We start from the raw sequence: 16,575 nt of genomic DNA on the forward strand, positions 1-16,575 counted from the left end.
AGCCTTTGCTGTTCATGCATTTACAAGAAACTGCTCTCAGTTGTTTCAGCTGTGTCCGACTCTTTGCGACCCCATGGACTTGTAGCCCACCAGGCTCCTCCATGGCATTCTCCAGGCAAGAATACTGGAGTGGGTTGCCATTTCCTACTCCAAAACTGTGCTAATGTCAAAGGAAAATGAACAAGTAAAGATGCATTGGAGGGAAGGTAGGGCAGATACTTGCTGATGCGGGAAACCAGAACTTGAGGTGCTCTGAGGTGTTCTCTCTCCCTCTTTCCTGTCCCTCCCCTCTTGTGACTAGTGAGCTGAGTCCTTCCTTTCTCCAACTTTAGGTGATTCCCCCGTGAACTAGTGGCAGTATTTTCCTACATAAATTTGTCACGTGACTTTACAGAGTTCATGTTCATATCCTCGTAACAGATTGTGTTTAAATTCTTAACAGGTTTCTCACCTTTTAGGATTCAGATTAATATCCACTCGGGGTGTGTGACCTGTACTTTTGCAGTCTTCCAAAGAGTTCTTTGGCGGAGACCCTGTGTACTGTATTCTTGTACTCATGGATGCTGCAGAGTCAGAGATCAGTTGCCTAACACTGGGGGACGGGGTAGGGGTGGGGGTAGGGCAGCGCACCTTTGTGCATGCGCCAGCCCGGACCCTTGCTTACCCGGTCACCCTACCCCCTCCCCACTGGGGTAGGTTGGCGAGGATTTGGCTTTTGAAGGCCTTCAAAACACAATTTACATTTGTATAATGAAGACGGAGTCCTAGCAACCACTCTGCAAGTGAACCTTGGGAGTTCAGTCTTTCCGCAATGGAGATGATAGTGCAGGCCGCGATCCTTGGCTTTGTAAGCAGTTTGTAATTTAGCCAGATTTTTAAAACAAAAAACAACCCCCCACCCCATCTTTTAATGACAGTATTGCTGCAGTATGTGACAGCCAGTGTTTTACAGTACGGGACGTTTAGTCTTCCCATAGTTTTGTCGTTAGATTTTGCAAGCGTTTCTTTGAAAGCTAGATGACACTGAGAGTAAACGCCAAAATAACGGCTGTCGTTTGAACCAACCTGTGCTACTCCAGTGCGGCGCCGGGACCCGCGTCTTGCCGGCGTTCTGCGCGGGCGGGGGAGGGGGTGCTCGTTCGCGAACTGAGGGGGCGGGGCCGCCAGGCCGCCTTTAGTGCGCATGCGCAGCGGCTTCCTCCGCCCTGGGTGACCCCTGCGGTTTCCGTTGTTGTCCGTCCGAAACGTCGCGAAGACCGTTACCTGAGTGCCTCCCGTCGCCGACATGGCCGATGAAAATGATTCCCTGAGGGAAGCCGGCGAGACGAGAGCGCGGCCAGCGGTGACCATCCGGGGTAGTGCGTACTCTCGGAAGCAGGTGGAGGAGGAGGAGGAGGAGGAAGCTTTGAAGGTGGAAGTGGCAGCGGCGTCTGACTGGGAATCTGATACCTCCTCTGACGACCTGAGCTGGGGGAAGGCCGACATCGACCCCAGCCTGCTGGAGCGGGTGGATGAGGAGAAATGCCGGAGTATCCGCAAGCAGTACCGGCAGCTCATCTGTACCGTCCACCAGAACCGTGACGACATAGTGAACGCGGGAGGCGACTCCTTAACCGAGGCTCTTGAGGAAGCCAATGTCCTCTTTGATGCAGTGAGTCGAACAAGAGAAGCTGCTCTCGACTCTCAGTTTCTTGTTTTGGCTTCTGATTTGGGTAAAGAAAAAGCAAAGCAGCTGAACTCTGACATGAGCTTTTTTAATCAGGTGGCATTTTGTGACTTTCTGTTTATATTTGTGGGTCTAAATTGGATGGAAGATGACAGACATGATCCGTTAAATAACTGTGACGATAATATAGCTGTTTCCTTCTGGGAGACAGTACAGAAGGAAGCGACGTCGTGGATGTTACAAGCTGAAACGTTCCACTTTCTTTTTGGTTCGTTCAAACCAGAGTCTGCCGCGCGAAAGCCGCGACTTGATCACCGGAGAAAAGTTCAGAAAATGGAAGAGGATGGGGATATGCCTACAAAGCTGAGGAAGCTCGATCTCACTGGTAATCAAGAAGCCACAGAAAAAGAAGTAGAAAGAATCTTGGGATTGTTGCAAACGTACTTTCGAAAGTATCCTGATACTCCTGTGTCTTATTTTGAGTTTGTGATTGATCCAAACTCTTTCTCTCGTACTGTGGAGAATATCTTTTACGTTTCTTTCATTATAAGGGATGGTTTTGCAAGAATAAGGCTTGACCAAGACAGGCTGCCAATATTGGAGCCAATTAATATTAACCTAGCCGGTGAGGGAAATGATCCCAGTTTCCACAGAAGGAAACAGGGCGTTATATCTTTGAGTTTACAAGACTGGAAAAATATTGTGGCAACTTTCGAAATTTCAGAGGCTATGATCACAAACTCTTATTCTTAGCATAGGATGCATTTTTGTTTATTTTCTAAAGCATAACATAGTGGAGAGTAAAATCCAAACAGAAGCACATACTGTATTTCTTGAGAAAAGTAAAGAAAATAAGTTGTTTTACTGTGTGTTGTATTTTTTTTGGTAGTTTTATAAAGTTGTCTTTTGTTGCTTAAAAAATTTACTAGCGTGTTCATGGGAAAGATTTTTTGACTGCTCCTTAAGACTTTATTAATAAAAACTGAATCCCATAAAATAAAAGGTGTTTGATAATTAAAAAAAAATGAGTTATGATGCTCTGTGATCCTGCATTGCTTTCTCTGCTACAGGGAGCCAAGGGAATCCCATATGGGGCTCTTGACCAGGTTGGGGGAAAGAATGGGTGAAAAAAAAGGGTCAAGAAAGACTGTAGGACAGTGCGTAAGTCATGTTAACACTGTAAAAAAAAATTCAGATGCCACGCTTCATTTCAAAGAAGACTCATAAGATTAATGAGTGGGTGTCCTTGTTCTAAATAATTTCTACTGTGGTGTGGGCTTAACAAAAGTAGACTGTCTACTGTAATAGGTACATCAACTAAGTACTGAACGGTGAGTAGGAATCAATCAAAGATCGGCAGGGGAAATATGGAGGGTCAAATATGTGGAATTGTGAGTGGTTATGGCTCCAGAGAGATCTATAAGTTTTCTTTGGAAAACTATTCTAACTGAATGTTATACTAGGCAAAAATTGATTTACCTCATCTGTTAGTGCCCTCTCTTTGTTAGATTATTTCAAACACAAAATCTTTTAACATCCAGTTACAATTTTTATCTACTTGTTTTGTTTCTTCTCTGGCCCCTAGTTTCCCTTTGTAATTTCTGCTAGTACACAGAGTGTTTCTCAGAATTGGTGATGTTTCATTATGTACTGGCCTTGAATATTTGTTCCCAACTCAATTTTGATTTCTTAATAGGACTTTGAATGCCTGGAAACTCTCCCTGTGTAAACTATCAGTATATGATTAATTTATCCAAATTTCCTTCACTTCATATAAAGCTCTAAAGGCTTTTGTTGTCGCTTGTATTAAGAATATAAATTGCAACCTTATTTGGACGCTACTGCTGAAAATCTTGGTCTTTAAGGAAACGGTTTTTGAACGTGTAGTGAGCATCCTTGCAAGCTGTTTTTCTTGATCTCTGTAGAAACAGTCTTTGGTAGTAGTGGGTCTTGCCATTAAACCTTACTTGGAAGTGGATAAGGATCTGCTTTGTGTAACAGGATTAAATAAAAATTTCCTGTTAAGTCTGAATGTAGTACAGGGAAGGGAAACCCAGAGATTGAGTGACATGTAGATGGAGAGGAGATTGAGATTGAGAAGTTCTTCAGTAATAGTGGAGGTGGTTTTTTTTTTTACGAGAAGGGAAGTTTCTCATGAAACTGGGCTAATTATTTTCTAAAGTAGTCATTTCTTCCCCTTTTCTTATGAAGGGATGCTAACCCTTGTGCCTCCACCTTTTGATCTAGTAGTTGTGGAAGTCTCTCTGATCCTCCCTTTAGCATACCTCTACCATCCAGGTTCCTTAGGTTTTACAGATCTTTGCTTTTTGGGGAAAAGATCATCTTAGAGATAGTAGAAATATCTTGCCTCAGGTCTGCTTACCACCAGATTTCTCTTTACACACCAGATGTCTTTACTAGGAGTATTTGAAGATTTAAGTGTTAACTAAAAGCGTGAATGGAGAATGTGGAGGTTTAGGAGGAAGGTAATCTTTTGGGTCTTCTCTAAAGTTATAGCTGTTAAAATATAAATCAGATTGACCACTCGTTTCAATTTAAATTGTCATGACGTATAGATTGGAAATTAAAGCCAATTATTTTCTAAAGTAGTCGGTTCTTCCCCTCTTTACCGTGAAGAAAAAAGGGAGATTGGCTAATAGATAATTCATTTATAGAGATTAGATGTGACCCAAACTGCAAGTCTGCTGGTTTCTCAACAATATATTTAGAGTGGCTTTAATTTCACAGTTTCAGTAAAATCAGCTGATAGGAAAATATCATGGAATTTTTTTAAACTAGGATTTTGTTGTTAACAGAACCAATTCTGGTCAAAGGACCTGGGATCAGATTCTGCCTTTTTAAATTCTACTTAGAGACTTTGAACAAATTATTAAACCTGCAAGCCTTAGGTTCTTTTATTTGCTTAGTGGGAATAATGACCTATTAAATGTACAGTATGTGACAAGTACTTTGATTTACTGGGTATGATCTAGTGAGAAAAGGAAGAGATTTGTAATCATTTAGACCTGGGTTTAATTCTTGACTCATGGACAAGTTTCTTAATCTCAAAAGGTTTCTTTATTGTCGTTTCTGAAGTGGCAATGACATTGCTTACAAGACCGTCGTGAGGATTAAATGGGATGGTGTGTACAAAACATTCAGCACAGTGTTGGGCTCATTGTGAGCACTGAGGTTAGTGCCTCACTTAGGCCAGCGTCAGAATGCAGCTGCCACCCCCTTCCACGGTGGCCTCTCCGTCCTGGTTCATTCAGTTTAAGTCTAGACCCGGCTTTCGCAAATTCTTGCCCTTATTTTGCGGAAACCATTATCAAGTGATTAGAATGAGCACTTGGTTAATTCTTTCAGCAACTGTGCCAGGCACTGCACTAGCACTGAGGGGAAGGTGATGGATTGAAAATTGTCCTACTCTCAAGGGATTTATAGCTTGATATGTATGTTAGTTCCCTATTGCTGCTGTAATGAATTACTATTTGGTGGCTTAAAACACAAATTATTTTAACGATTCTGGAGGTTGGAAGTCCGAAATCAGTTTCTCAGGGTGTGCAAGGTGTAAAATCAAGGTGTCAGTATGGCCGGGTCCTGTTGAGGCTCTGAGGGGAAAATGCTTAGCCTTTTTGGAGACTGCCTGTATTCCTTGATTCACAGTCTGTTCCTCCATTTTCAAAACTGCCAGTGCAACCTCTGTGTCTTCATTGATTTCTGTGGTGTGTCTGTGTGCCTCCCTCTCATAAGGATACCTGTGAATAAGTTGGGCCTTGTGGGGTAATCCTGGAAAATCTCCCAGTCACCAGATTCTTAACTCACATCTTGAGAATCTGTTTTACAGGTAATGTATCTGCAGGTTCTGGGGATTTGGACTTTGATGTTGGGGGTACTATTGTTGAGCCTAACAGTGGGAGACCACAGTAATTCTGTCAGTGATGATTGCTCTGAAGAAAAACTACCTGGAGAGTGGTTGAGATGCTGTGTTGGGGGGCAGGTGTGTTGGGGGTGGTTGGGGTGTAAGGCAAAGCCCCTGGCAGGGGGCATTGAAATGGAGTCTGTTTGTTGTAAGTAATTTGCCTGGATACTTGATTTAGAGTCCTTTAAATGTTACTGATTATGTGAAAGTGAAAGTTGCTCAGTTGTGTCCAACTCTTTGTGAGTCCATGGAATTCTCTCTAGGCCAGAATATTGGAGAGGGTGTAGCGTTTCCCTTCTCCTGGGGATCTTCCCAACCCACGGATCAAATCCAGGTCTGTCTCATTGCAGGCAGATTCTTTACCAGCTGAGCTACAAGTATTACTGTGGCCCTTAAGTATTTTAGGCACATGTTAGCTGAAGGTCTAGATAGTTAACTGGTCATGGAGAATCAGTGTCCCTGGTTCTCCTGGAAGAAAGGTAGTACAGCCAGCATCTCGACTTCCAGAGCAGGAAGACAGTTCTTTGATTTGTGCTTACCCCTTAGTATTACTGTAGGGTACTTTTCATCCAGCACCACCTGTCAGCATTTATTAAAATTTCCTCTAGGCCAGGAGTTGGCAATTCTTGTCCTGCAGAAAGCCAGATAGTAAATATTTTAAGCTTTGTGGGCCATATGGCCTTGGTTGAAACTAATCAATTGTGCTCCTGCTGCAGAAACAGCAGCCATAGACAATATTGCAACAAATGGGCCTGGTCTTTTTCCAATAAGATGTTACTTAATGGATACCAAAATTCAAGTTTCATATAATTTTCATGTATCATGAAGTTTTACTCTTGATTTTTTTTTTTTCTTTTCATGCTTACAACTTTAAAATAAGAAAAACAATTCTCAGCTCAGGGACTGTTCAAAAAGAAAAAAAGAAAGAACTGCAGGCCTGCTAAATTTGCCTCTCAGATTGTAGTTTGCTAATTGCTGTCATAGGCCTTGGGGCCCACTGGGCTCTTCTAGAAAGTCTGTAGCATTTAAACCATCACTTAGTGTTCTTTCCTGGCCCATGGTCATCCAAAGCACAGAGGCTTGACTACATCCCCTAGTGGATGCTGCAGCTTGTTGGCTGCAGCAGCTGATACAATTTATATAACCATGCAGACAAGGAGCCCAGGCAGGAGAATTTAAGCAGTTTGCTCAGGATCACACAAATAGCAGAGTCAGATTCAGATGTGGACTAAATATGAGCTCCTAACCAATATGCTGCACACCTGATACCTTTTCTAATGTTTTCCCACAGTTTTATTTTCATGATGAGAAAACTGAACTTGAAGCCCAGCCTCTCAGTACACGTAACACAGCAGGAATGAGCGCTCAGGTCTTTTATTCTAAGAATGTTTTTGAACATCACATCACAGGCATGTGGAATTGGCACTGGTGATGCCAGGATGAAAGAAAAGATGCTATCCTTGTGGAGTTGATGGGATCGTGTGAAGATACCAACAGGGGCCTCAGGAGAGGAGCCAGTCTGCCGTCAGCTAAAGGCTTCCAGCTAAATCTTGAAGGACAGGAAGTGGCTGGGGTGGAACAGCCTTCACTGAGGGCTCTGAGAACCTGTATTAATGCAGTTGTGAGAAAAAAAAAAGATAATGTTGTTTGGGAACCTTAGGGAAACAATGGAAGGAATAACCTTATGTTGGGATCTTCAGATATTGGTAGAAGAACCTAAAGGAATGCTTTAGAAAGGGTGATGTTTTGTTTACATTGAATAGAAATAATATAACCTGCCGTCAATGTACTGCATCAGAATTTGGTGGGAAGAGGGCATTTCAGGTGAGCGGTGATGCAAGGAAGTGTAGGGAATGACATCTGGAAATACCAGAGCTTTTTGACTCAGCCCCTTGGGCAGGCAGGTTCCCTTTTGTAGGAAGGGGAGAATTAATGAATGTAGGGATTTTTCCTTCCAGCCACTGTGCTATATATGCATTTTCTCAAACTCAGTAGTTGAGAGGGCATGCTCATTTTACAGAATGTAAAAACAGACTCCCAAGGATTAGGTGATAGCCATCCCAGGGACGGGGGAGCCTGGTGGGCTGCCGTCTATGGGATCGCACAGAGTTGGCCACGACTGAAGTGACTTAGCAGCAGCAGCAAGATCACCCAGCCTTGAGAATGGTAGAGCAGGTATTTTAACCCAGGTCGGTTTGACACAAGAGCTCATGTATAATGGGTAAAAAACCAAAGACCAGTACACACCTGCCCAAAGGATAGAGTCGTGTTTAGGGGGAGAATCAGTATCAGTTAAATTCAGTCGCTCAGTCATGTCCAACTCGTTTGCGACCCCACGGACTGCAGCACGCCAGGCTTCCCTGTCCATCAGCAACTCATGGAGCTTGCTCAGACTGATGTCCATTGAGTTGGTGATGCCATCCAACCATCTCACCCCGTCATTCTCTTCTCCTCCTGCCTTCAATCTTTCCCAACATCAGGGTTTTTTCCAATGAGTCAGTTCTTCGCATCAGGTGGCCAAAGTATCGGAGTTTCAGCTTCAGCATCAGTCCTTCCAGTGAATGTTCAGGGTTGATTTCTTTTAGGATTGACTGGTTAGATCTCCTTGCAGTACAAGGGACTCTCAAGAGTCTTCTCCAACACCACAGTTCAAAAGTATTAATTCTTCGACCCTCAGCGTTCCTTATAGTCCCAACTTGTACATCCATACGTGACTCCTGGAAAAACCATAGCTTTGACTAGACTGACCTTTGTTGGCAAAGTAATATCTCTGCTTTTTAATATGCTGTCTAGGTTGGTCATAGCTTTTCTTCCAAGGAGCAAGCATCTTTTAATTTCATGGCTGCAGTCACCATCTTCAATGATTTTGGAGGGGGAGAATAAAGATGACTTATTCTAATTTTAAAGAAATCTTAATTACATTCCTTATTGTGCCTTTCTGGGGAGTCTGAAGCAGTGTTTACTAGGGGTGGGGTAGAGGAAAGGCTTTGAGAGGCAGATGGAAGAATGTACATTCTGTAAGCTTCACCAGCAGCTGCTGGGGAGAGGAGGGTATACGTTTACATCTCTGTGGGTAGGTTCTCAAAATGTGGTCCAGATCCCCACCCTCACTCCTACCCCTTCAAGTAGTCCTTTAGGTCAAAATGATCTTAATAATAACTTGCTCTTTGTCTTTTTCACTCTGATTCTCTTACAAGTCTGCTGTGGAGTTTTCCAGAGGTTACACAGCAGGCGATGTGGTGCAGCAGACTGAACACGAAAAAGATGTGCACTGTCATCAACACACATCAGAGAATCATGAAGATAGAAAATAATGCCACTTTTCTCACTGATTAAAAATGTTTTTAATCAGTTGTTTATGTTTAGCAGTAATGTTTGTTTTTATTTAAATTTTAAAGATATTTTAATAGTTTATGTATTTTTATATTCAAGATATTAAAATTTTTTTCTTAGTTTTAGTTTCTAATATTCAAAACCCCACCCACATTATTCAAAGCTTTTTGTGTGAAATCCTAAATAATTTAAGGTTCTAAAGGCATCTTGAGACTGAAAGTTTGAGAACTCCTGTTCTTTATCAGCTGCTCTGGTCAGCGACCACTGTTTCTGGCAATTGTAACTGGAGAATGGGGGACAGTTTTCTCCTGTCTCTCCTTACCCCCATCTGTGTACTTCTTCCTTATGCTGTAGAGGAGAAGGAGATGTCTGTCTGTCTGTCTTACATCTCAGGTGGGCAACCTCTTCCTTATAATTGAATGACAGCAACTTCAGTTTTAAGTTGGATTATAATTGTAAAACATCTTGTTTAGTTCTGGGGTCAGCTGAATACCTCAATTCCCTGTCCTTCTGATTTTACTTTACAGAATTAAAAATATTCAGGTTCACCCAGAGCTTTCTTTGTAAAATTGGTGCACTGGTTGATACAATTTTTCTTAAACTTGAACCATAAGAACCCAGGTCTGATACATAATTTCAGTAGAGAGCAGGTTATGAAGGTTGGTGGAGGGAGCATGCTTTTCAGCATGACAGTTACCTTGTTTTATTCAGTAGTAGAGGAAGTGGTTATAGGAACTGGGTGGTTTTTATTTAGGTAGCCAGTGATTGTGTTCTGGCACCATCTGTGTTAAGTGCGTGCAGATAAAATGAGGCTTAGATTAAAAATGGTTATTTTCCCAGAAGAACATCCAGCGTCATTTGTTAATTCTTTTAAAGCATCAAGTCAGCCCTTATGCTGTGAGATCAGCTAGAGAGAGAAACGATTATGACCTGAAGCCCATATTGATCCTTTGATCTGAAGGGCTGTTGTTTTTCTCCCCACAGTGCCTTGCATTGGAGGAGGAACCTCGCCATAATGCCAGTTGATGAATACTGGCTGTGTTTACCAGCCTTTCATGTTAGACCTTTTGTGCAGACGGTCAGGATGATGCAGTCCTGCCCCTGCTGTTGCTGGTTTCCAGGTGTCCTCCCTTTAGTCCCTGAACCGTCATGCATGCCTGCTACACTGCCTACGGGCAGCCACAGTGCCGCGTCTCCTCCACCTTTCCACACTGCACCCCCTTCCACATCCCAAGCATCCTCTTCTACTGACCCTAAGCTCTGCCTTTTGCCCCCCACATCTGATGGTAGGCAGGAGGAAAATGTGCAGTCTGGGCTGGTAAGTCAGGGGGCTTTTTTGATTACGAAGGTTAAAACCTGATTTAAAAAATTTTTTGTGTATAATCATTTTCTTATGTTAGCAGATTTTTGTTTTAATAAGAAGAAATTTTAAATGCATCACCAAAACAATGTTCTACCCAAATGTGAACTGTAACTAGTGTGTTTTAAAACTAGTAGAATCAAAGGATTTTGTAAAATTAAAAGTTTATATTTTAAATGCCAAGTATATGGAAAATAAAAATAGGTAACTTCATGCATAGGCAGATTAAAGAAATGAGCTTTAAGGGTCACTTATTTATTTATTTCCCCCCTCCCGCCCCTGTTTATTTAAAACGTCTTATGAAAGCAGGGACTTTTAACTTTTCCTGCAGGTAAATGGCAGTTAATGATTTTCTTCTGAATTTCTGGATTTTATGTTTTACTTAAACAGTGTGGAAAAATAAATACTTGGCTAACTTGTTTCAGTTGCTGTTTGCAGGGTCCTATCTTATTCTATAACCTTAGTATACTCATTATTCTACCTTTGACTAGAAAGTATAAATGTTTGCTAAATTGTATTGAGTCTACTAAAAACATACAGTACAGGTGTTTTTAAAACCTAAAGCATAGATTAAAAATTCTAGGAAAAAAAGAGCTGATCAAACTTAACTCAGGTGTAAGTTAATTCTTTCGGGCCATCAGGACCTCAGTTTCGTGACTCTGCAGACACGTTACAGTACATGCCGCCATGTGGAGGGGGCATGAGGACAGCCCTACCACAAAGCAGGTGACCGATCACCACTTGAGGGAAGGGTGAACATTTCTCATTGTGTGCTGTGATGTAATAAACTGTGTTTCTCCTTTGGAAGTGCCTTCTGTTTTTCTTCAAAGAAGGGTCCTTTCACAGAACTTATCAGACTTTTTGCTTATTATCAGACTTATTGCTGCTTTTGAGTTAAATTGTTTTCTCTTCCATTGTTTTTCTTCTTTAGGCTTCTCAGGAAAGCAGACTTCAAAGTCCAGTGAAAATGAATGGCTCCAAGGATCTCCCGGAGCCCTATGACTACGACCTCATCATCATTGGAGGGGGTTCTGGAGGACTGGCAGCCGCCAAGGCAAGGCTCCTTGTGTGTCCTGGGATATGGGGAAAGTAGTCAGATCCTTACAACTGTAATCTGCATGTTTTTAGAACTACCCTTTTTTAATTTTTACATTGGAGTTGCACTAATCATCTTGGTATATGAAATTCTCAAGTATTAATAATTGGTTATGCTTTAGACATTATAACTGAGTTAAAATAGCATTGATTTTTAATGGTCCATTTCCAGTCCATCATGTTAACCATTCCAACTCATTTTAATAATTTATTTTCCAGGAGGCAGCCAAATATGACAAGAAGGTGATGGTTCTGGATTTTGTCACTCCAACCCCTCTTGGAACTAGATGGGGTAAGCTTTTAAAATACCTTAGAAGTGAATTTATAGGAGCAGATTTTTCCCTGGCTTTGGTTTGAATGACTTCTAAAATCCAATTTTGAAATGAAATAAACGAAACACCTGCCTCTTTCACTTGTGCTAGGTCAAAATGGACTCCAGTTAAATGTTGAATACTTAGGTTCCTTGGCACAGAGTTGAGATAACACAAAGCCGTATCCACAGCTGTTTTGATGATTTAAAGATAAATATTTGAGTAACTTAGTATATTTAGGGGTTTAATAAGTGAAAGTTTAAACTCTTCCTGGATTTCTTTTTCAAATCTGTCTCCTGTGTCCAACAAGAGCTGGAATTAGGTACCTTAATGGATAGCCCTTGCTGCTTCTTAGTCTTGGTGAATTCTGTGTTCATTATTTATTTATTCAGTAAATATTTATTGAACACTTACTATGAACGATGGCTGTGGAGGTACAGCAGTGGATGTGTAGACCTGAAGTTCCTGCTTCTGTGGAGTTTACATTCTTGTGGAAGACAGAAGATGAACAAGAACTTTACCGATTGTGATACATGGTACTGAAAAAGTTACTTGCTGGAATAGAGAGGAACTGGATAAAGAAAGGAGTTTTAACTTTGAGACCGTTGTCAGTGGTGATCTCTGAATAAGTGGCTTTTAGATGAAACCCAAAGAGTAAGAATGAGCCAGCCCTACCAAAAGCTGAGGAAGAGTCTTCCAGGCAGCTTTTCTCTTTCTCACAAAAAGGCACATACAAAGGCCCTGGGGCAGGTTTGGTGGTTGTGGCATGGGTAGTAGAAGCTGAAGCTAAGATTGGATAGGAAGGTAGGTGTCAGACTGTACAGGTCCTTGTGACCAAGATGAGGGATTTGGTCCTGATAATCCAAGCATAATGGGAAACCTTTGGGAAGGGGAATAATGAGATAGGTAAATTTCATCAAGATGACTTGGCTGTGGAAATTAGAAGGAAGCAGGAAGTCTGGGTAAGCCAGTGTCACAATTTCTGATTCATTCATTTATCAGGTACTTGTTAAGGTATCACCTCTTGTCAGGCATGTTCTTGTGCTGGGTGTAGTCCTGCTGGCCTGTGGAGCTCACACACTGTGGTGACACTCAACCCGCATTCTCCTTTTAGGGCTGCTGGTTTCCCAAGTTGTGCAGTCCTCTGCCATCTTTCACTCTTGGCATTTTGGCTGCCTGCCCACCTGCTTACATTATGTTCTAATGGAGACAGGTTATCACCATATTTGAGTTCAGGGACACTAAATCTTTTTAGGGATGGGCAAGGTGTTCTGAATCCTTCGGTGAGAATCAGTGAAGGCTGTGGACCACCTCCATAAAAATTTGCTCACGTACACTAGACTTTTTTTATTACTTTTTGGCTGCATCGTGTGGCTGTGGAATCTTAGTTCCCTTATTTCGACCAGGGTTTGAACCCATGCCGTTGGCAGTTAAGTGTGGAGTCCAAACCACTGGACTGTCAGGAAATCCCCTATACCAAACTTTGCATGTGGTTTCAGACCCACTGCAGTCTAGCCATGCCCTGCTCAGCAACCCGGTTATCAGTTCTGTTCATGGATTTAGTGGCAAGTATAAGGTTGTAGGCAAAGTAAAATCTCCATATCTGGCTTTTTTATCAGCAGTCAATTAATTATGAATTTTTTAAGTACATGGAAGTTGTGGAAGTCTGCTTCTTTTCGTTTTAGGGTAGTTTTGCCATGTTTAGTCTGTAAGGCCCTCTGATCTTAGAAATGTCGTGAGACTTAAGAATCAGTTCAGTTCAATTCAGTCGCTCAGTCGTGTCCGACTCTCCGCGACCCCATGAATCACAGCACGCCAGGCCTCCCTATCCATCACCAACTCCCTGAGTTCACTCAAACTCATGTCCACAGAGTCGGTGATGCCACCCAGCCGTCTCATTCTCGGTCGTCCCCTTCTACTCCCGCCCCCAACCTTTCCCAGCATCAGAGTCTTTTCCAGTGAGTCAACTCGTCACATGAGGTGGCCAAAGTATTGCAGTTTCAGCTTTAGCATCAGTCCTTCCAATGAACACCCAGGATCGATCTCCCTTAGAATGGACTGGTTGGATCTCCTTGTGGTACAAGGGACTCTCAAGAGTCTTCTCCAACACCACAGTTCAAAAGCATCAATTCTTTGGCGACCAGCTTTCTTCACAGTCCAACTCTCACATCCATACATGACCACGGGAAAGACCATAGCCTTGATTAGACGGACCTTTGTTGGCAAAGACTTAAGAATAAACTCATATAAACAGTGTTGACTACATTAAACAAATGAATTGCGATGTTTCATAGAATAGCATTGGGGCTTGGAGTGGGCCACCAAAAATATGCACTATGGCTCGTTGATTATTTTTAATTAAAGTTACTTAAGAAATGACCTGTTGGACACTTTGGCCCTCCTTTCTGCTGCCTGAAAGCAGAAAGTACATCACATGAAAGGTGCACTCCCTACATCAGGAAGTAGAAAGACACCCTTATCACAAAAGATAGGGAATTCGGGGCTGAGAAACCTAATGTAAAGAAAACTGTTACTTCTTTACCTATTATCCCAAACCCATGCTGATCTGATTCTTAAATAATTGAGCACCCAAAACGTCAGCTGCTTTGTCCTGTCAGTTCCTCACAAATGTATTATGTCTTTGTCTGAAAAATAGAAAAGCTGTCTCTCTGGGCTACTTCTTAGGTCCTATTTCTATGAAAGCGTTGTGTGCACAAATTAGAGTGTATTTCTTTTTCTCCTGTTGATCTGTCTTATGTCAGATTGGTTTGTCCAACCACAAGAACTGAAGAGGGGTAGGCGGGGAAGGTTCCTCTCCCTTATAATGGTAATAACTGTTGGCCCTTTTCTTTGGAGGGTTGTATATCATGCTATAATCTGATTTTGCAATGCTTTTGCAGGTCTTGGAGGAACGTGTGTGAATGTGGGTTGCATACCTAAAAAACTGATGCACCAAGCAGCGTTGTTAGGACAAGCCCTACAAGACTCTCGAAACTACGGGTGGAACGTCGAGGAGACGGGTATGTAGGGGAAGCTACTCTTCCATTTGTGCTATTGAGGGGCTTGAGCTGGGATCTTACAGTGCACCATCCATTCTTATGAGACTAGCATATAACCTGGAAGTCATTTCTATTTGTTTTTTTAATGGATAAAATCAGTGTGGTTAAAAAAAAAACAGTGTGGTTATCCTGTGTCTTGTTGGCTGTGTAGTAACTATTAATGGTAAGAACAGATATTGTACTTGGAGTATCTTTTTATAACAGAAACCCAAGAAATTCTCATAATTCTAGAGTTTCCTATGGCAATGCAAATTACATTTGCTTTCCCATGAAGCTGTTATTTTTCTCTCATCCAAGAAGTTTGTTTTATGAGCTGATACTTGGGAGGGTTATTTGTTGAGAAGGGGTTTTGTTGGATTAAAAGTATTTAGAGTACCATGGAAACTACATCCTTTTCTCTTGCCCAACAAAAAAGGCAGTGAGGAGACTGAACCTAATGGAGCATGAATTTATCACATACTCTGCTGATGGTCTACCTCTCGTCCCACCTCTACCCCGCCTACCCTGCAAGTTCTTCACTCCCGTGTCTGCGTACCTGAGTCTGCCGCTAGTCCACTCTTTTTCTTCCTGGGAGCCTACTGTCAGTGTACCCAGTTCACAGCAGAACCTTCTTTCAGTTAATGAATCAGAGTTTTTCAGTAGACTTTTCAGAAATCCTCCTAGTGAAGTTACATAATATTACTATTGCTTACCCACTATTTGCACTTGGTTCTGTGCTGGGGAAGTGTATAAATAGTACAAATCTGTAGATACACAGGTTCTGTTTTCATCGACGTGCTGATATCGTTGATACACCAGCTAAGGACCCTGGGTGCCCAGAGGTGGGGTCAGTGAATGATTTAAGAGGTGACTGGAGATGACTTTAGATGTTGTGTCCTTGACAAGAAGCAGAGGAGTGGATAGTCAGTTCATTTAGACGGAAGAAAAGGAACAAGTTTCGTACTTGGAGAGTAGTAAACACGTTGGCGTCTCTAGAGCAGGGAGCATGTGAGAACATAAAGCAGACAGTTGCTGTGGGCTGAATGCCCTGGGCGGTTTGGGATGAGGGTAGGAGGAGGAATATGGACCAGCTTAGCAAGCTGCAGTTGTGCTGAGGGCAAGTTGGAGCAGATGTTTCATGGTTCTTGGGATAGCAGGAAGAAGAGGGGAGAGGAGGTGAAGACCACAGCTATAGCAGAGAGGAAGCTCCTCAATACCCACCTCACGGCTTCACTGGGGTCCTCCAGGTCAGGAGTCAAGTTAAAGTCAGATGATTTTCCTTATTCTCCATTCCATCTTATTGCAATACACGTATGAGCCTGCTGTCCCTGGAGGGGGATCCTGTTGTTCCATTTGGCAGACAAGCAGATCGAAGCTCTGGGGATGGTGAAGTGGTGCCCCCATATCATAGCTAAGAAATTGGCAACACTCGGGCTTCCCTGGTAGCTCAGCTGGTAAAGAATCTGCCTGCAATGCAAGAAACCCTGGTTTGATTGCTGGGTCAGGAAGATCCCCTGGAGAAGGGATAAGCTACCCCTCCAGTATTCTTGGGCTTCCCTGGTGACACAGACAGTAAAGAATCTGCCTGCAATGCAGGAGACCTAGGTTTGATCCCTGGGTTGGGAAGATCCCCTGGAGGAGAGCATGGCAACCCACTCTGGTATTCTTGCCTGGAGAATCTCGATGGACAGAGGGGCCTGGCAGGCTACAGTCCATGGGGTCACAAAGAGTTGGACACGACTGAGCGACTCAGCACAGCTCAGAGTTTAGATTGAAGTCTCTCTGACTTCAAAACACATGGGGTTTATGCAAGTGGTCTTCTTTCAGCCCTCATGGCTTCAGTGGCAACT

General features: G+C 42.6%; 2 protein-coding genes across 4 annotated transcripts in view; both read left to right on the forward strand.

Annotated features, from left to right (window-relative positions):
* The window catches only part of TXNRD1 (thioredoxin reductase 1), a 61,042-nt gene that overhangs the window by 12,562 nt on the left and 31,905 nt on the right, over nt 1-16,575 (forward strand). For all 3 annotated transcript variants that reach the window (XM_055394296.2, XM_055394295.2, XM_055394297.2), the window contains exons 3-5: nt 11,213-11,335; nt 11,596-11,668; nt 14,588-14,707. In XM_055394296.2, coding sequence (XP_055250271.2) covers nt 11,249-11,335; nt 11,596-11,668; nt 14,588-14,707 — 280 coding nt within the window. In that variant the 5' untranslated portion in view covers nt 11,213-11,248. The remainder of the gene's footprint in view (nt 1-11,212; nt 11,336-11,595; nt 11,669-14,587; nt 14,708-16,575) is intronic.
* On the forward strand, nt 1,249-5,674 carry EID3 (EP300 interacting inhibitor of differentiation 3). The gene has a single exon (XM_055394298.2). The coding sequence runs from the start codon at nt 1,286-1,288 to the stop codon at nt 2,417-2,419; it is 1,134 nt and encodes a 377-aa protein (XP_055250273.1). The 5' UTR covers nt 1,249-1,285; the 3' UTR covers nt 2,420-5,674.

The sequence above is a fragment of the Moschus berezovskii genome, chromosome 6, assembly GCF_049115385.1.
Source record: "Moschus berezovskii isolate FMDL1 chromosome 6, NW_MosBer_1.0, whole genome shotgun sequence".
In the NCBI taxonomy this organism is placed as follows: Eukaryota; Metazoa; Chordata; class Mammalia; order Artiodactyla; family Moschidae; genus Moschus; species Moschus berezovskii.